This window comes from Oryza brachyantha, chromosome 3, assembly GCF_000231095.2.
Source record: "Oryza brachyantha chromosome 3, ObraRS2, whole genome shotgun sequence".
NCBI classification, from domain to species: Eukaryota; Viridiplantae; Streptophyta; class Magnoliopsida; order Poales; family Poaceae; genus Oryza; species Oryza brachyantha.
Genome location: NC_023165.2, coordinates 348982 through 367617, shown reverse-complemented (window position 1 = coordinate 367617; position 18636 = coordinate 348982). Strand labels below are relative to the sequence as shown.

Below are 18636 nucleotides of genomic sequence, written 5' to 3'. Positions count from 1 at the left end.
GTAATGTATGTATACATACTCCCTATTGAATTATGTAGCAGTATCTAGGTAGCAACTAGCAAGATATGTGATGGCAGCCTGATGCGTAGTTTTTTTTTTGTTTTTTTTTTGGTGTGTGTGATCTCCTGCATGCATGCTTGAGCTCTTGGTCAGCGGATTTGTCGAGATGCAGCTAGCTTTGACTTGGATAATGGATAACATTCTGGACTTCTGTAACTAATCCTACCACCGTAACCAGACTAGAGTACGTATGTCTCAATAATGGGTTTGGCCAGATAACAGGTTCGTAGAGATTAGCAGAGCAAGCTAGGTTAGATTCTAGAGTACGTGTAGAGGATTACCGGCCATTTTTTTAAGATAATAAGATGTTTCGACTTTTATTAAATTTATATAGATACTGTATAAGATGTGAATGTGGCCAGTATAAGCCAAAATTTTAATTTACATTCTTAAATTTAGAATTGATTTTATTTTTTATCATAGTTTTTTGGTATTTTTGTTTTTATCGTTAAAATCACGTATATAAAAGCTATATTTATAAGTTATAACTTACTTTTTAATTATAAATATATTGCTTCTCTATTTTCTCCAAACAGCTAAAATATATATAACCGTCTTAATTAAGAAAAATACATCAAAACTTCTTATAACTAAAAGGGACGATTGAATATTATGATCGAGGCGGCGCCGGCGACAAGAGTGGACTACTGTTGCCTCGTCGTCCACGGCCCACTACATGGATATGCATGCATGAACATATATATGCTCCATTAATTTGCATGCACATATACCATTCAACATTATGGAAGTCAGTTGCACAAACATGCGTGCGTGCGTTACGTGTAGCTTATCGATCGGTCTTTACTTTGTTATCTAGAACAAACCAATTAATCAAATACACATGTGAGTAGTATGTTTTTATATTGGAATCTATTTTGCACCCGGCCCTCGATTGCAAAGTTAGCTATTGGGCATCCCTTAACTATAGAAAGCGATGCAAATCGAGCGTAACATTTTGATCTAGTCTTCGTTCGATGCGGTGTTTATGTATAATTATATTTAGCAACAAAATAAAAGTATAATATGACCTACTATTAGTGAAATGTGTATCATAAAAATCAAAAGAATTAATTGATCTAGCTAATTTATCTTTTTTTCTACTTTTGCTTGTAACACCACGTAAATGCAGTGTGATGGACACATAGGACGAAAACCAAGTCAGTGCGCCACATGGGAGCCAGGTCAGATAAAACCATCGAGCGATTCAATTTGCACTCGCTTTATAAGTTGAAATATACTTATATCCAGTTTTATGTTGCAAGGATGAAATGAAAGTCGACTGATTTAGTTCAGGTTAAAATGGACTCTTTTTTTTTTTCTAAATATGGGCCGAAGTGTTAAACAATAGTAGCATGCGTCCAGCCCAGCCCAGCCCAGCCCAGCCCAATGAATTAATCTCCCTTCGAAGCGGCCCATATGGCAGCGTGAAGCCCAGCAGTCGAGAGATACACCAAAATCCACTACGACCCTTCTTCTCCAAGCCTCGAGAGAGAGCGATGCAGGCGGCCGGGGGTGGGAGGGAGACCACCAAGCGCATGCGCACCACCGCCGCCGCCATGGTATACCAACTCCTACCTCCCTCCTCCCGCTTCCCCTTCCTGCGATGCGATGCGATCCGATCTGGGGCTGGGCGACGGTTGGTTGCATGGGCGTTTGGTTTTGGTGTTTGTTGCGGGGTTGAATTCGATCGAGAGCATGTTGCCTTCCGCCGTCTGATTCATCCGCGTTTTTGAGTCGGAAGTTTTGTTTGATTTTTGTGCAGAGAAACGATGAGGGGGAGGAGGAGTCGCCGGCGGCGGCGAGCCAGGGGAGCGCGGGAGGGGGAGTGGCCGCCCCCGCCACGGAGACGGACGACATGGCCGTCGCGGAGGAGGTGGCGTCGGCGGAGACGGAGGAGCACGTGCAGCGCATCCTCCTCGCGATCGACGCCTTCACTCGCCAGGTCCGCCTCCGCCTCCCTCCAATCTCCCTCGATCAAACCATCGCCAACCTGGGATGCGGTGATGAACTGAACTGAACGGAATGCAATGCAATGCAGGTTTCGGAGATGCTGGAGGCGGGCCGCGCGCTGTTCAAGAACCTCGCCGCCGACTTCGAGGACCGCCTCTGCTCGTAAGAACACCAACCTCCCATCGCATCGCTCGTATGATGTTGATCTGCTTTGTTCGTGAACTGGACTAGTTATTACTACGTTGCGTAGGATCCACAAGGAGCGGGTAGAGAGGTGGGAGGAGGAGATCCGGGAGCTGCGCGCCCGCGACGCCGCAAACGAGCACGCCCGCGCTCTCCTCCACAACGCCCAGCTCCACCTCCTCGCCACCGTCAGCCATGACCACTAGACCACAGCCCTACCAGCACTCTCACAGCTACTAGTTAGAGAGTAATTAGTTGCCTTTTGCATTCCATCTTTCACAAATCACAGCAACTACACCACCTAATCAGTTTCTCACTCACCAATAGCAATGTATGCATCATCAGCACGGATGCGAATTCAGTCGAACACCATGGACGCATCATCAAAGCCGGTTTTGCAAATTCTATATCTGTGTCTCTGCCCTAGAACGAACTCTAGGCTAGAGCTAGACGCATGGCACGTCGTGCAGCGGGTGGCCCTTGGTGTTCCTCTCCATGACCCTCCTGGCGAGGGACACCTGCTTGCCGACGGCGAACACGAACGCCTTGCCGTTGCCGGAGGCGCCGCGGGCCGTCCGGCCGACGCGCCGGACGTACTCGCTCGGGTCGCGCGGGTAGTCGAACAGCACCACGTGGTTCACGTTCGCGAAGTCGATGCCTCGCGACGCCCTGCACCCCACCAAATTCAATCAATCATCACCATTTTCCGATCGAAATTCAGGAATCTGTTCGTGCCTACCTATCCGTGCAAACGAGGAACATCGAGTCTGCTGTCTGCCTGTTCAGGAACTCTTTGATGTTTGTGATTCGCTGTTCCTGGTCCAATGCACCATGGAAGGGGAGAACTTTGATCTGTGAAGCCTTCTTGTCCAGCCGCCTCACCACATTCTCAACCTTTCTGCATGTCTCAATCTACCAACAACAAAAAAATAAACTTCCAGCAGTCAGATACACTGTAATTTCTTTTCCCAGATCAATGTGCTGGGATACAGCGTACAAGGTCTACCTTATTGCAGAAAATGATTGTTTTTCGCACAGGAGATTCCTCGATGATCTTTACAAGTGCTGATTTCTTGTTCGAGAAGGCTGTCTCAGGATTCTTTTCCTCATTGTCATCTCCACTGCAGTCCACAAGAATCTGCAATTCATCAATCTCTACAAATGTAAATATGCGCGTACTATGCTCCAAAATGTTCTAGAAAATTATGAAAAGGAGAAGTGACCCACCTCTTCCAGGCGAGAGCTTGTTCGGTGGACGCCTGGCCCCATGATTAATTCACAGTCTGGAAATGTCTCAACAACCTTGTTGTAGATGTCGAGGGGAAGAGTGGCAGTGACAAAGAGATATTGTGTGGTCAATGGTGCAACAGTAATCAACTGATGGAGCACTTGTTCAAAACTTTCTTCACCATATAAAATATCCACTTCATCCAACACAACACTGCTCATAAGTATTTTTCACTCATTAGTTTCATACGTTCTCAGCTGGAAGTTCAAACTGCAAAATGGAAGGAATGAACAAGAAGAGCATATACCATCTGAGGTTATTTAATTGCACAAAGCATTCCTGAAGAAGATACAAGAAACGACCGGGTGTTGCAATAAGTACATCAAGCTCTTGATCAAGGCTTTCTAACTGTGTCTTCTGTCGAAATCCACCAGTTGCAACCATGGACCTAAAGGGAACCCCAGACTTCGATATTGACCGGCAGTTGTTAAGGACCTGGCAGATTAAGGGGTTGTTTAGTTTGCAAAAAAATTTTGCAAAAATATCACATCAAAACTTTAAACACACATCTGAAGCATTAAACTTAGTCTAATTACAAAACAAATTTCAGATTCCGCCTTGAAACTGCGAGCCGAATCTTTTGAGTCTAATTAATTCGTCATTAGCACATGTTGGTTACTGTAGCACTTATAGCTAATCACGTCATAATTAGACTCAAAAGATTCGTCTCACTATTTCCTCCATAACTGTGTAATTAGTTTTAATGTTTATATATATTTGATGCTTCATTTAGATATCCAAAGATTCGATGCGATGTTTTTGGAAAAAATTTGGGAACTAAACAGCCCCTAAAAAAGTTACAATTGTCACTTCCACCTTTCCCTAATTTGAATAAAACAACCAGAAAACAATTGCAGCATCACATTCAAGACAACAAGAATACCTGAGAAGCAAGCTCAGCAGTAGGCGTCAATATTATCACTCGTGGGTTCCTAGGAGAAGACCTATGGAGCCCCTCAACTTCTTCCTTCCTCAAATTTTGTACAACTGGGCAAAGATATGCCAATGTCTTGCCAGATCCACTTTGATCACCGATGATGCAGCTTTTGCCCTCCAAGACAGGTCGATATGCCATGGCCTATAACAGTGTAACAGGCTAGTTAAGGAAAACATGTTTAGGAACAGTACGGAAAGTCCATTGTTGTAGTGTGACGATTAAGTGCAGATATACACAATCACTTATGACAGCAATTCAAGATGTTCTTCTTCACAACTAAAGAGAATAGCGACTTAAGATATCTGCTCCAGGTAGAGTACTTTGTTCTGAAATGTTATTACCTGAATATGTGATGGACGAGGGAAGTCAAAACTTCTCAATGCACTTAGAATTTCATCACTACAGCCAATTTCATTGAAAGACCTGCGACTGAAAAATCCACTATCTAAAGGGCTCTTTCGCCTTTGATCCTGTCGTCCATACGTAACGTCACCGATTTTACCCCATCTTTTGGAGTCAGAAGTAGCCTCTGATTCCGGAAAATCCGAATCATCAGCACCTCTATACTGCCTCAGGACAGAATTCAGAGAATGCGCACCACGGGTCCTGTCGTCTCTATTGTTTCGCCTTGCATCTCGCGCCCTACCTCTTTCAAAATTAGTCTCATCTTCATCATAATCATCCAAAGGTGATTCACTAAACTGGCTGATGCTTCTACGACTAGAATTCTCTCTCTTAAGGTGAGCTGATCTCCTCGCTAAAGATTTAACTTTCTGTGCCTTGAGTCTGCCAAAATTTCCAATACTTGTACTTCCCCCATTTTCTGTGGTGTAAGAAACATGGCTTCACTTTAGAAAATTGCAAAGTTTATACCAAAGCAAACTGAGAGATAACACAATCATCACAGATTACAGAAAAACAAAATTAGTGAACTTTATGTCTGACGTGGCACACTGGCAAGAAGGAATGCGTACTAATTAATCTCGTAGCTAACCTGTTACGATCAAATTACGGCATATCCACTGGGAAACAGTAGCAGATTATTTTGAAGATGAAATACAATCACGCAACTGTACAGAGACAACATTACCTTTTGGGCGGTTGGGGACGCGTGTAGTAGTCCTGGAGAGCACCGCCGGGGAAGGCATGCTGACCTCGTCGCCGTCGTCGGAGCCGCCCCACACGATGACGCTGCGGCCGGTGGTCCGGTCGACGAGGCGGTAGGCGCCGGGGGTGTCCATGGGCACCCTCTCGTACCCGCGGCCCTCCTCTCCTCGTCCTGCTTCCGCTGTGGTCGCCGCTGCCCAGCTCCGGCGGGCGCCGGCGCAGGAGACAGAGCCCCGGAGGGATGCGGGGCGGCGGAGGAGGAGGGGGAGGACGCCGGCCTGAGCACCCGCCACCTCCATCACTGGCTCGCCGCCGTCTCCTTCCTCCTATCCGATACAGAGGAGCGGTGGAGATATTGTCGAGTGAAGTCTTTGGGCTTGGGCTTACCTGTTATATGGGCCTATTTGGGCCGTTTCTTTCTCGAGCAAAAAAGCCCAGCACCACCGCGTAGGAATTCGCCGCGCCAGCGACGGCGATGTTTGGACATGTTTGGGAGCTTTGTGCCAGCTATTGAGCTATAGCTTCTAATATATTCCATCTTTTCACATTATAAGATTTTTTTTAATATTATCTAAATACACGTTATAAGAGTTATTGTTGGTGAACCCCATTTAATTAGCTTAATATTCCGTAATTGTATAATTAAAACACACTATATATATGCAGGTTCAACTTCCCGCTAAATCCGACCAAGTATATCCCGTTTTATGGAGGCGTGGAATACCATGACTACCACCATTTCGTTGGACAGAGCCAGAGCAACTTCTCCTCTATCTTCACCTTCTGTGATTACATATACGGGACAGACAAAGTACGTACTGGTCCAATAATTTCTCAGTTAACCCTTTAGCCTTGCAATTAATTACGGCCAATATATTATTGCTAACACCAAAAGTTCAAATCATGTTCATTTCAGAGCTACAGATACCACAAGGCAAGCTTGGCCAAGTTAGCTGCTCTGCTTCTACGTGCAGTTCTGGCATATAGCTTCGATTCTCCGTTGACTATAATAGATGAGAATAATATTTATTGTTATCGGTGTCGCTATGCCTAACGTTATCTTTCTATTTCTTCTGCCGACGGAATAGCTCAATAAATGACAGGAGAGGAAAATGGATTCGGCAACGGGAAACAGGATTAATTAGAGGCTAACTGCAATTGTAGCAGTCCTCACAAGCTCGTGCAGAACTTGCAGTACTTTTCTGTACGGTACCCTCCCCACACAGGAAAATGATCTGTATCACTATATATAATCAATGAACCAGCATCTGTACCCAGCCAGGGAGAACCAAACTTTCAAAGGAAAGTCCCTGATTATAACAAGGGAAAGTCGCTGGTTATAATAAAATACGGGACAAAGTAGTTAATACTTAACAGCAATGTTAGTTAGTTGTCATTGAGAAAGTTTGCCTGACCTAAACACCTCCCTGAGAAATGTAGATGAGTGTAGAAATGTAGATGAGTGTTTGGTGCCACCCTGATGCTTCTACGTCCTCGCCTGGCCTGAAGCAATCTTTCGTGTAATTAGCTTGAGCCAGGCGATTGATTTTGGTCGCCTGAGCTCTAGGCGCCGCTGTTGAAGTTTGTAGACTCCATTGGATGAACGGGAATCACGCCGCAACAAGCAAGTAGATCAAAGATTTTGGGATTTGCAGTTCTGCTGTATTGGTTAATCACCGGATTCGCCTCCGCATTGTTTTGTTGTTCTGCTGTATGGGCTGATTTGGATCTATTTTTTCTTCATTTCTTTTTGTGTTCTTGTTCTTGATGTATGCAATCTATTTAGATCATTGAAAGCAGCGATGCAGTATTGTAATGGAGGTAACATTGTGTTCCCGTTAACATTTGATTAGTAGTAGTAATCAATATACCACCTAATCACATATTTTCTTCTCAGGCAGCCATGCGCAACCAAACAACTTTAGAGACAGGCTACCTGACCAGGCAAAGTTCGTGGACTTCTCTGTGCCTAGCAAGCATGCAAATTTCTCGGGCATAGTGCTCAGGGCACCAACCAAACAGCCTCTCATTGTCTAATGCTCTTGGCCTTGTGCCAAAGCAAATATTAACAGTATATTATCTCCGGTTTAATAATTCTTGCCATTTCGAACGACAACACGGTCTACCAAATATATCTTTGACCGTGATTTTCTATCAAAATATATACAATAAATAAATAAATGTTTACTTTTATTAAAGTACTCTTTATGACTCATTTATATGTGTTGTCGAGTGTTTTCAAACAAAATATTTTAAAAGTTATTAATAGTAAAACTTTTAAAACTTTGACCACATCCTTGTCTAAAACAAGGACCTTGTCTAAAACAACAAGAATTATGAAACTAGAGGGAATACCACTCAAGAATTCAAAAAACATAGTAAATGTATCTTAAGCAAGTACTTGCCAATGCTTCATGGTGAGTTGCAGGGTTGCAGCATTCTTAAGGACATCCAGACCATAAATAATTGGATAATTCAAGCAAAAAAGCACAAGATTTCAGCATTATCTATTTCGTAAGTAGTTACTCTCCAAGTCTCAAGCTCTCAGCCGGATCAGCTGGATGATGATAAATTTAATATTACTACAGATGTCACAATATATATGTATGTATGCTTTATGCACAACAAATAGACAAATTTAAGGGCAAACAATTACCCTCGCAACTGAGCTTGAACAATTTTGTATCAGTGAATGCAGGTTGCATGTATATAGGTTTGTTAATGACAAGGGATCTCTATTTGTGATATAACACACACATACATTCTCAAGTGGAGTATAATACAGTAAAACAAACCAGTGATTGCTCTTCGTCAGTCCTCTTTTATGACCTCACTTTGGCAAGCCTTTCCCTTATATGTTCAAGCTCATCATCATCATCGACAGCTTCTGCAATAGCAGTTCTCTGCACATTGGTGCAAATTCCATGTAAGGTATTTCGGAACTCAGTAGACTATTTTCGAAACATGAAGAACTCCACCATTGCAGTTGTGACATCTGGCAATTCAGCGTTCCCTAGAGTTTGGTTCAAATGCTAAGGACTCCCTGCCACCTTCATAAGGACACTAAAACGGAGCACAAAAAAGAAAATTGGGATCGAGAAACAGCCTTTTTATTTCATTTGGGAATTGGGATAGACTATTTTCGAAACATAAGAACTCCACAATTGCAGTTGAGACATCTGGCAATCCAGCGTTCCCTAGAGTTTGGTTCAAATGCTAAGAACTCCCTGCCACCTTCATAACGGCACTAAGACGGAACACGGAAAAGAAAATTGGGATCGAGAAACAGCCTTTTTATTTCATTTGGGACTGTGCACTTCCAACACTAATACCATTAAGACTAAATCAGTCTATTCGGAAATCAGAACTAGAGGAAAGAGAAACTCAGGAACAAGAAGGCACTTGGGGCTAAGCATGACTGCATGAGCGTAGTTAGCCTGAGATTGGTGTTTAGAGACTGGTTAGATACACTTATTTAATAGCTACTAGTTACGTGGACCTATATTGTTTCAAAGCAGCTAGTTTAAGCCAGGTATAGCACCAGGAAAAGCACTCATTTGTAACCAAAACGGTTATATCAAGAAAGAACGAATTGCTAATATCACAAAATGTGAAGGACATGTGTGAGCTTTATGACATTACCTCTGCAGGTTCACTTGTTGAAGGTTGCTTCATCTTCTCCTTTTCCTTCCGGACAGTGTCTGGAAGTTCGGAGGCAGTCTCCCCAGCGATTGCAGAGAGGACCTTGTCAACCTCCTCTTCAATCTCCTCCTCAATGTCCTCATTGTCCAGCGCTGAATCCACAGCATCGTTGACCATTTCTTCCATTACACCAGCCTACACCACAGCAATCATGAAGTAGGAACTAGTATGGTATAGAGGGCAAACCTTTGGAATAGATCTGATCATTTCATAATTCATACCTTGGTCATCTCTCTGCTGAATTCCTGCATCGTGGCAGCCACCTCTGGGGCTTTCATAAGGTTGTTGACAAGTTTCATCACTTCAGTGCTCTTGGACAGATGGCCAACTGTCCTGGCAGTAGCTGAAAGAGGACAGTATGCAGTGTATCATCAGAACAAACACCACTCTGTTAAGAAACAGAATATATGGGAGAAATACAGTATGGGCATATGTTCTGGCCCTGTCAAAGCGGTGGGAATTTTGGAGGATTTACACTCTTTCCTGGAATAAAACAATTTCTGTCGAATCACTAATTCCAATCACAACTCCTATTGGTTTCACTACAAGAAGAAGTAACAGCTAGTGCCAGCATTAATAAGCTTAACGTTCTATTTGTGATATTCTCCAAACTCGTAAGCAAGGGGGCAGATGGCTTGCTGGAATGCTAGTTTCCAGCAAATGTGCAGCTTGAATAGCACATTGCGAATGCGCAAATGCCCAACCAACACTGGGCGTGACGGCGATGTGCGTGGTGCTCTACGTGATGTGAGGAGAGATAGAGGGTAGGAGGTGATTACCGACGATCTCGCCGAGGTGCATGGAGATGGAGTTGAGCTGGGCCTTGTTCTCGTAGAGGCGGTTGACCGCCTTCCTGGACCTGACCACCTCCTTGGCCAGCGCCTGAACAACCAACGAGGAATGGATCAAAACTAACTCATGGATGGATTGATGGTGGATAGTACTAGTACTAGCACGTACCTTGGCCGATCCGATGTCGTTGCGCTTGGCGGCCTCCCTGATGGCCTTCTCCACCTTCTTCTCCTCCCTCTGCACATCTGCGCCGGGGATCCATCCGTCAACGAAGCAGGAAGGAAAAGCGAGTGGAAGGGCGGATCCAGGTCCAGGCAGAGGAGGAGGGAGGGAGGGAGAATCCGGCTCCAACCTCGGATCTGGCGCTCGATGTTGCGGCACTCGTTGCGGAGGCGGCGCTGCCACTCGCGCAGCTGCTGCTGCGGCGTCGGCTTCGGCTTGAGGAGGCTCTTCACCGCCTCCATCGCCGCCGCCGACGAGGACGACGACACCTCCGCTCCGCTCCGCCCCGCCTGCGTGGGGAAGACGCACTCTGTCTCGCCCAGATGCTGCTTCCTCCGCGATGGGCCTTACAACTTGGGCTTCTCCTCGCGAGGTCGTCCACTCTTTAGCCCACTAAAAGTATACGTCTTGCTGCTTCCCCCGCCTGTTCGGCCCATTGTTACAGCCCAAACCAAAGTGGCCAAGCCCACCTCAAAAGATAAACTACTCCCACCGATTTATTTTAATTAACGCATTTGACTTTTTATTTACGTTTTACTCTTCGTTTTATTCAAAAATTTTGTCCAAATATATAAAATTATAAAAAAATACTTAAATTTACTTAAATAATAAATCAAATCATAACAAAATAATTAATAATTATATAAATTTTTTAAATAAGACAAAAAGATCAAACATAGATTAAAAGATCAACGACCGTCAATTAAAAAATAGAGGGGTATATAATTACATCCCTACGATCTTCTGAATAGATATGGCTTCTATTAGCTCTCCAGCTAGTTTATATTCCCACTCAGAATCTGAGAATTATTATGTATGCAAAACGAGCTAGCAGTCAGAAACCGGTAAAACCATATTCTTTTATGTGTTTTTTTTATTATATTTGAAAAGTATCTCAAGGTACCAAAAATTTTAGTATAAATTTTTGGTACCTCAAGGTACTACAATGTATCTTGAGGTACCACACTTTTTATATTAAAAAGTGTGGTACCTTAAGATACTTTTTTGATATACTTTTTTAAGGAGAGTAAAAAAGCTCTTCTTTTATAGTCTTACCAACTGGTTACTTAATAGCTGTTTTCTTTTTAGAAAAATTCTCTAGCTCACTAAACATGATGTACTTCCTAGAAGACAACACTAAAGTTGAGGGGGATATGTTTGAATAAATTTGTCGGACAATGCGTCCAAATTAGGGAGGTTGTTATGCAGTAGTATGTGACATGGGACCCGAGCACCATCCATGCATGATTGTTATCTTGTGCATAGTAATCAAATTTGATTATATATCTTGCTCATGTACACACCAACTGTAGACTAACTAACTTATAGCTCAGTTTCGTTCGTGAGCAGTACTGGAAGGGATAGAATTAATCATATAATGAAAACAAAATCAATTAATTAATTAAATTAGAACAGGTAGATATGACTAATTGAATATCTATATGAAGCCATACCGATTAAATTGATTTGATCGATCCCCTAATTCTTGTCCTGCACATACTGCGGCTGCATGATCGATCGATGCACGATGCATGTCCTAGCTCGATGACCACTGGATCGTACAACCTCTGCGTTGAATAAGACACCAGCAAAATAAATAATATTTTTATAATTTTTTTAAATAAGTTAAATGGTCAAATATCGTAGATAAAAAATCAAACATGTTACATTATAAACGAAGGGAGTAGTTAACTTTAATTAGGAGAGAGGTCATTGTCTAAATTGATAGCATGATTGAGCTAGCTAGCAATATTAGCTGCTAGGTGCCGTGCGGTTGGTTGCTTTGCTACACTACATGCATCTGCATGCATGCATGTATCTGTTTCTGCATGCTACAGCTTTCAGCTTTGGTCACTACAACTGATTTGTGATTCAATGACGATGAATAAGTATCACAGAAAACTTAAATTTGTCATAGATGATCCCCTGTGACAAATACAACGCGTCACAAATATCGTCATGGAAGCCGCGTCATAGAAAGTTTCTGATGACGAATCACCTTTTTTTCGTCATAGATCTATGACGATTTTTCTAGCGTCATAAAATCTATGACAATATAGTTATGTCATGTATTATCCAACATTCGTCACTAGCTAATCCACGTAGATGCCTTCTTATAGTTGTAGCTATGACATTGCAAATCGTCACGGTTCACCATGATGCTTACAATTTTTTATTACTATTTTTGGTTTCTAGTAATTCAGTTACCAGTACATGCTCAAGTAATATTGTAAACAAACTTATATAGTTGCACATGAGTGATGCCAATAGCAATTCATATATTTCATTCAATATGTCTATAACATAGCATAAAAGATACCATCCAGTGTTTCACCGTAAGATAAGCATCCTACTGACATATACAAAAGAGATACCACACAGCTAAGTTAGACCATCTAAATCAGAATAACTACAATTCAACGTCATGCCACCAAAACACAAAAGTCATTTCTACCACTTAAAAGTATCATACTCAAAAAATCTTCCCCCAACAAACTACTTTGATGTTCCTTGATCCATTGATGATTGGGTCTGCTGCTGTCTTATGAAAAATCGGAACATAGCCTCCATTTCATCTTGTTTCTTCCGAAGACCATCCATTTTCTCATCTTGGCTCTTCTTCAAGTTGTCCATCTCTTCCTGATGCTTCCTTTTCAATTCAGTAATTTCTTGTTGCTGAGATTCAAGTTGTTCAGTAAGTTGATGCTGCTTCCTTGCATTATCCTCTTTCTCTACTCTTAGCTGATCACGCAGCTCTTGCACCTGCATAGATGAAGTAGTATTGCCAGATTTTTTATTGGGGAAACCCATATTTACTAGAAATGTGCTTGATGTGTTTCTTTCAGACAAAACTTCAGCAACAATTTCCTCGTCAAGTTTCGCGTGTCCACCTTCCTCTTGATTTTATTCTCTTTTACTCACCATAGCATTCTGAAAATTAAATATGTTAACCTATCTTTAAAGGGCAAACATGATGAAAAATATGCGAGGAAAAAATATACATAGGCTTCCTGTGCATCATCACTCATGGAACCTTTCTTCTTGCTGAAATGGCTCTCTTTGAAAAAGTCAATAGCATCTGGTTCTTGATCATTGTTATTCACCTTCTGCAAAAAGATTTTTAAGATCCAATTATTTTCTCAGATCTACCCATTATATGTACATAATTGCTAGAGAAAAGATCAGTAAGTTACCATAGAATGGATTGCACAAACATAACTCCTAGAACCTGTAGTTTGGTGAAATTTAACATGTTCTCGATTAATTTTATTCTTTTCACAAGTTTCCTATATGAAGACTTTTTATTAGTACAATACACTTCTAATGGAATATATAATAGTTGTTTACTTGTTTCATACTCATACCTTGTGCTTTGGATCAGTCCATTTCTATACAAGTTTTGCCCAATCTTCCGGACTGACACGTGGTGGTGGGCCTTTTGAAAGCACTTCACTAATAGGAACATTATTAAAATATTTGCTCTTAAGCCTATACCGCTGTTGCCGGATACCATCCTTAATAATATTAGTGCATGTTGCCCGAGCCACTTCATCATTTGCATTCATGTCAAACTTTCCCTAAAAAAACTAGAATTAGAAACAAACATATGTTAAACATGTATGATCCACACATCTAAAAACTCGACATGATTTAGAAAACAAGGCTATATGTATAGAGCAAGTTGGAGTCACCGCTATAGAAGTGATAGCAGCTGGGATGGCTTTCTTGTAGTCATTTGTCTTGTACATCTTTCAATGTGTTGCAACACGCAGATGGTTTTTAATGTGAATTCCGCATTCCAATGCTAGCTTCGAAGCTTGGGTTGGATCCTGTGGTCTTCGCTTACAATCAGTGAAAGAGATGTGCATTTTATGATCTGTCCTCTGTACATACTTCTCAAGTCCATGTCCCATAGTCTGTTTACGTTTTTCAGAGCTAGTTAGTGCATCTAAAAGAATGTAGACAATATTATTATAAAAAGTTGGTACAATACATTACTATATAATAGAGTACATTAGATACATGATTACCTTCAGCTTGCAATGAAACAACCATACCAAATTGTCTAGTAGTTTCACTGACCCCATCACAGTTATGGGTAGCAGAATTGCCATCAGTAATATCATTGCTCAACCGAGAAAATTGAGTTGCCATAGGTGAATTGCTTGGACTTGGTGTGGATTCTTGTGGATCCCTAATTTGGTTCCAGTCTAAGAGATGGTTGCTAACTGATGTTATAGCTCTTCCAATCCTTTGATCAGTCACATGTGCATTATCCAATGGATTCACCCGAGAACGTGTTGACACAGGGTTAGATTCATTGTTGGAGGAGATTTTAGCCCTCTTTTGAGGTCTTGTACCAGGTGCCATCTTTGAATTTATCAGGGGCTGCATATTAAAAAAATTAAGTCAACAAGACATAGTAATTGCAGAAAGAAATCCACACAAATAAAAGTTGAGAGCTAGACTAACAAACTAATAATAGTGTAACAATTCTCATATCATATCTATGTTATGCTCAATTAACCAATGAAAAGAAATGATGAAATTAGCACCTTAATCTGATGTAACCTAGCAAGAGTTTTTCCATGCTTCTGTTGAACCATTTGTCCTAGGCTGTTTACATCTATGTCATCACTGTCTGTTTCAGTTTCCTCCTCATTTGGTTCATAATCCGATCCAGATTCCTCCCGATTACTAGTATTTCTCCGCTTCTTCGCTAAGATAACTTGTTCACTGCTATTTCCCTTCCCATGAAACATACTAAAAAGAGACTTTTTCAGTTCAGGTAAACCAAATGATTGTAGCACCTTATTATTCCTGTGAATTTGTATGTTACTCTTCCTCTCATAGTCTGTTAATTCCATTTCCTATAGATATTGGATTTTTGTTCCTATACAGTAAGGACTCATATAAGAATAGCTGATGTAACCAATATTCCAAATAAGGTTAATTTCTAATTAAGCAACTCAAATCTGTTGTCCAATCGTTTAGAAGGTAGAAATGATGGGAGCAGTACCCATGTGGTAAGTAAAGTGCATAGCATAAGTATACACAGAGTTAATATAGAACTTAGCACTGCATTAATATCATTACATGGAGTATGGGACATGTCACAGAGCAAGCTACAAGAATATATACTTTTTTTTGCCAACTATGGAAATAAGAACAATTCATGTTATAATTATTGTATTGTCTACCACCACGTACAGAATAGTTCAGATGTTAACAGATCAATTTCGATATACATGCGTAAGAAAGTTTTACTTGATCTCAATATGACAGATAACCTTCAACGGAAATATGCATGTGGATGTTGTTCAGCTCCTTGTTCTGTCGATCTGTAGAAGTAAGCAAAACACATAGATAGAAATTAGGACCAGAAAAAATGGCATCAAGCAAGAAAGCCCGGAATCAAGAAATCCCTAGGTTTAATAAACCCTATTAACCAGATACCAGGCATATGAACCACAAATCGGGATTTGAAAATGAAGAAGGTTAAGGTGCCTTAGTGGGAGGATTATAAGTAGAAGGTTTAGTGGATTCAATGGATTGGGAGTGGATCGAATGGGGTGCAAGCTAGGGGGAAAATCAGGGGAGTGAAAGAGAGAGGGGAGAGAGGGGGTGGAGAGAGAGAGGGAGGTACCTGAGTGGTTGAGTCTTGCATCTGGGTGTGGAATTGTGGAATTCATCGGACACAGGAGATTTTAATGGGTTTGAGCAAGTACGAAATTACCCTTGCTACAAAATTTTCATAGAAGGCTCGGTTATGGGCAAAAGTGGAACTTTAGCCTATATGGGACTGAAATGGTGCGATTCTCCCAAATTTTTTGGCGCGCTAACATTTCTGGGAGGAATTGGCAATTTGGCTACTAATTGGCTAGTGTTTTATTTTTGAAATAACCTTTTCTAAAAAAAATTAAATGGCATGCATATCAGTTGATTGTAATTGTAGAGTTCAAAGTAAAGTCGTTCAGTACAAAATAACATTTATTCTTATTCCTTCAAATTTTGTTCATCTATTTGTATTAATAATTGAAAAAAATACTCGGGTACAACTAACTAAGTTAATAATTGGAAAAATTGACTATTCGTCCGCCTAGTTTTTTGGAAAATATTGGTCTATTATTTTAGTAAAAATAACCAGCAGTTAATTTTGTATAGCTTGAATAGTTAGGATTTTGGTGTTGTCTTTCTAAGTCAAATCTTAAAGTTGACTCAAGTGCTCACAGTCAAGGTTGGCAGTATCCTGATATGTATCCTAATAACCTACGATACCATGAATCTGCAATATTGTTTTAAAATAGAGTGGATTAATAATATTATGAGTAAGTTCCTTCTAAAGTTACATAAATGAAATTAAATTTAGCAAAATCTAATATTATAGGATTTAATGTATACTATAAATTATAAATCTTATATAAAAATTATATAAAAACATGTATTTTAAAATCTAGTAGGATCCCGATACTTGATACTGCCAGACAAAAAAAGATACTACCTGGTATCTTGATACTGATTACCTTTCTTACAGTTACGCTAACAAATGTGTGCAAATAGAACTTATATGATCCCATCCGATCCAATCCGAATACATGTCATATATATCGGTTGGCCCCTAGTCCTATCCGACGTTGCCGCCGCCCGCGGCCTCCCGGGCTCACTGGCACGGGTGAGCCCCTCCAACCCTTCCCTCCCCACTCACGTCGCCGATGTTGCTGCAGACGAGTAGTACCGCAATAGATATATATATATATATATATATATATATATATATATATATATATATATATATATATATATATATATAGACACACACATACACACACTACCTCTGCCTTAAATGTTTTACGTCGTTGACTTTTTAACACATGTTTGACTATTCGTCTTATTCAAAATTTTTTATAAAATATATAAAACTATATATGTGCATAAAAATTTATTTAACAACGAATCAAATGATATGAAAAGAATTAATAATTTCGTAAATTTTTTGAATAAGACGAACGGTCAAACATTTATAAAAAAGTCAACGACATCAAACATTTATGGACGGAGGTAGTTTATACATAAGAAAAAAAAGGCAGAGCTTGTTTTCATCTATTTCCGAGAAGTTAGTCTGCATGGTATATGTGTCACGCCTAGAAATTTTCACCAAATTTCTGAACAATAGCATGCATTAAATCTCGGTCCAGGAATCAGCCCGAGTACACACTATGACAAATTAATACACAGTTCCACGTCTTAAAAACAAATAAAAACAATTATCTATCGAAATGCAGCGGAAAGAGGAAAACAAGACTAGACCATCTAATCTTCAGCTTCAGCTGGCGATGACGGCTCCACACCACAGGCACTCTCGACGGCGGACTGAACCTTACTTCAACCTTCGGAACAACCTTCTTCTGACACAGGCTCTGGCACTTGCTCTGGTGGGGAAAAATTAAGCAAGGCTGAGTACAAACCACCGTACTCAACAAGTAACACCCAAGAGGGGGAGAATAATGAATGCAACAGGGTAACAAGGATAGGCTAAGGTTAACTTGCACAAAAGCTGCGGTATTTTAGCAAAACAGTAGATAAAATAGACTGAAATAAAAGTAAAGTAAACATTTAAAATAATCATCCACTGTCCAACGTTACACCACGTTGCAACAGGCCCAAACCGCTGTCGAACGTTACACCACGTAGCGACAGGGTCAACCCTCTGCCCAACGTTAAACCACGTTGCGACAGACCCAAACCACTGCCAACGTTACACCACATTGCGCAGGGTCAAACCAGTTCCAAGATTAATAAAATTATTAAAGGGGTTCAACTAATCCCAGTGAGTCTGTCGGTTCGCCCAATAACCGCGGGCACGGCTATTCGAATAGTTTTACTCTGCAGAGGTGTACAACTTTACCCACAAGACATGGCTGCCAAGCATGTTACCATGCCCCAACGTATCACCACGATACCTCAGTACGGAAACCATGATAAGACCTTTCACCCTGCCCTCCCTAGACAATCGCACCACACTTCAGGTTTCACCCCCTCCTTCACCAAGTCGGGCAGTCCCCTCTTGTGCCTTGGTAGATCCGGAAGCAGGAGAAGCTTTCGTTACACCACGATTGCCCGTCCATACTCCATCACGCCTACCCTTGCCTGGGTACGTCGAATAGGGATAAGCTAGATTACGAGTCTCACCGTTGCCCATTCTGGCTTGTGGTTAGTACGTGTAAGAACTTCAGGGTTTCCTGAGAACCGGTCCTTAATTGCCATGGGTGCGACTCTCAAAACCATGCACCCACAGCCCACCATAAGCAATATTTTAGTTGTATTAATCCTCAACGGGAAATGAATAATGGTAGCAACCATTAAAGGTCTATTAAAGTTTAATCAATAATTAAAT

The 18636-nt window shown here is 41.1% G+C and overlaps 3 protein-coding genes and 1 long non-coding RNA gene across 6 annotated transcripts; 1 reads left to right on the top strand and 3 right to left on the bottom strand.

Annotated features, from left to right (window-relative positions):
- Positions 1 to 1521: 1521 nt before the first annotated feature.
- Positions 1522 to 7418, top strand: LOC102708321. Of its 3 annotated transcripts, XM_015835610.2 has the most exons (5): positions 1522 to 1619; positions 1823 to 2002; positions 2099 to 2172; positions 6192 to 6336; positions 6442 to 7418. In XM_015835610.2, the coding sequence occupies exons 1-5, from the start codon at positions 1557 to 1559 to the stop codon at positions 6577 to 6579; spliced, it is 600 nt and encodes a 199-aa protein (XP_015691096.2). In that variant the 5' UTR covers positions 1522 to 1556; the 3' UTR covers positions 6580 to 7418. The 3 variants fall into 3 exon arrangements, with proteins under 3 accessions (XP_015691096.2, XP_040377935.1, XP_040377934.1); XM_040522001.1 differs by lacking the exons at positions 6192 to 6336; positions 6442 to 7418 and adding an exon at positions 4339 to 4427; XM_040522000.1 differs by lacking the exons at positions 6192 to 6336; positions 6442 to 7418 and adding an exon at positions 2261 to 2406.
- Positions 2434 to 5869, bottom strand: LOC102705230 (DEAD-box ATP-dependent RNA helicase 50). Its single transcript, XM_006649183.3, has 8 exons — positions 5509 to 5869; positions 4760 to 5241; positions 4365 to 4559; positions 3729 to 3916; positions 3421 to 3634; positions 3200 to 3331; positions 2933 to 3105; positions 2434 to 2862 (listed from the first exon to the last, which is right to left on the bottom strand). The coding sequence occupies exons 1-8, from the start codon at positions 5822 to 5824 to the stop codon at positions 2640 to 2642; spliced, it is 1923 nt and encodes a 640-aa protein (XP_006649246.1). The 5' UTR covers positions 5825 to 5869; the 3' UTR covers positions 2434 to 2639.
- A 639-nt stretch (positions 7419 to 8057) lies between the features above and the next one.
- LOC102704956 (vacuolar protein sorting-associated protein 24 homolog 1-like) lies at positions 8058 to 10576 on the bottom strand. Its single transcript, XM_006649182.3, has 6 exons — positions 10372 to 10576; positions 10188 to 10264; positions 10007 to 10109; positions 9449 to 9570; positions 9168 to 9362; positions 8058 to 8428 (listed from the first exon to the last, which is right to left on the bottom strand). Exons 1-6 carry the CDS (start codon positions 10481 to 10483, stop codon positions 8348 to 8350), a joined length of 690 nt encoding a protein of 229 aa, XP_006649245.1. The 5' UTR covers positions 10484 to 10576; the 3' UTR covers positions 8058 to 8347.
- Positions 10577 to 12518: 1942 nt separating this feature from the next.
- On the bottom strand, positions 12519 to 13802 carry LOC121053958. The gene is made up of 4 exons (XR_005811455.1): positions 13607 to 13802; positions 13436 to 13528; positions 13244 to 13348; positions 12519 to 13172 (listed from the first exon to the last, which is right to left on the bottom strand). It is a non-coding gene; the product is annotated as an uncharacterized LOC121053958 (long non-coding RNA).
- Positions 13803 to 18636: the final 4834 nt, after the last annotated feature.

Bases quoted from the DNA above. Each gene is read 5' to 3' on its own strand.
- LOC102708321 (XM_015835610.2), top strand. From the start codon at position 1,557: ATGCAGGCGGCCGGGGGTGGGAGGGAGACCACCAAGCGCATGCGCACC. The intron at 1,620-1,822 runs GTATACCAACTC...ATTTTTGTGCAG, and splicing joins GCACCACCGCCGCCGCCATG to AGAAACGATGAGGGGGAGGA. The intron at 2,003-2,098 runs GTCCGCCTCCGC...AATGCAATGCAG, and splicing joins TCGACGCCTTCACTCGCCAG to GTTTCGGAGATGCTGGAGGC.
- LOC102705230 (XM_006649183.3), bottom strand. From the start codon at position 5,824: ATGGAGGTGGCGGGTGCTCAGGCCGGCGTCCTCCCCCTCCTCCTCCGC. The intron at 3,917-4,364 runs GTATTCTTGTTG...TTAATCTGCCAG, and splicing joins CTGCTGAGCTTGCTTCTCAG to GTCCTTAACAACTGCCGGTC. The intron at 2,863-2,932 runs GTAGGCACGAAC...GGTGGGGTGCAG, and splicing joins TTCCTCGTTTGCACGGATAG to GGCGTCGCGAGGCATCGACT.
- LOC102704956 (XM_006649182.3), bottom strand. From the start codon at position 10,483: ATGGAGGCGGTGAAGAGCCTCCTCAAGCCGAAGCCGACGCCGCAGCAG. The intron at 10,265-10,371 runs GTTGGAGCCGGA...TCCCCGGCGCAG, and splicing joins CATCGAGCGCCAGATCCGAG to ATGTGCAGAGGGAGGAGAAG. The intron at 9,363-9,448 runs GTATGAATTATG...GCTGTGGTGTAG, and splicing joins TCAGCAGAGAGATGACCAAG to GCTGGTGTAATGGAAGAAAT.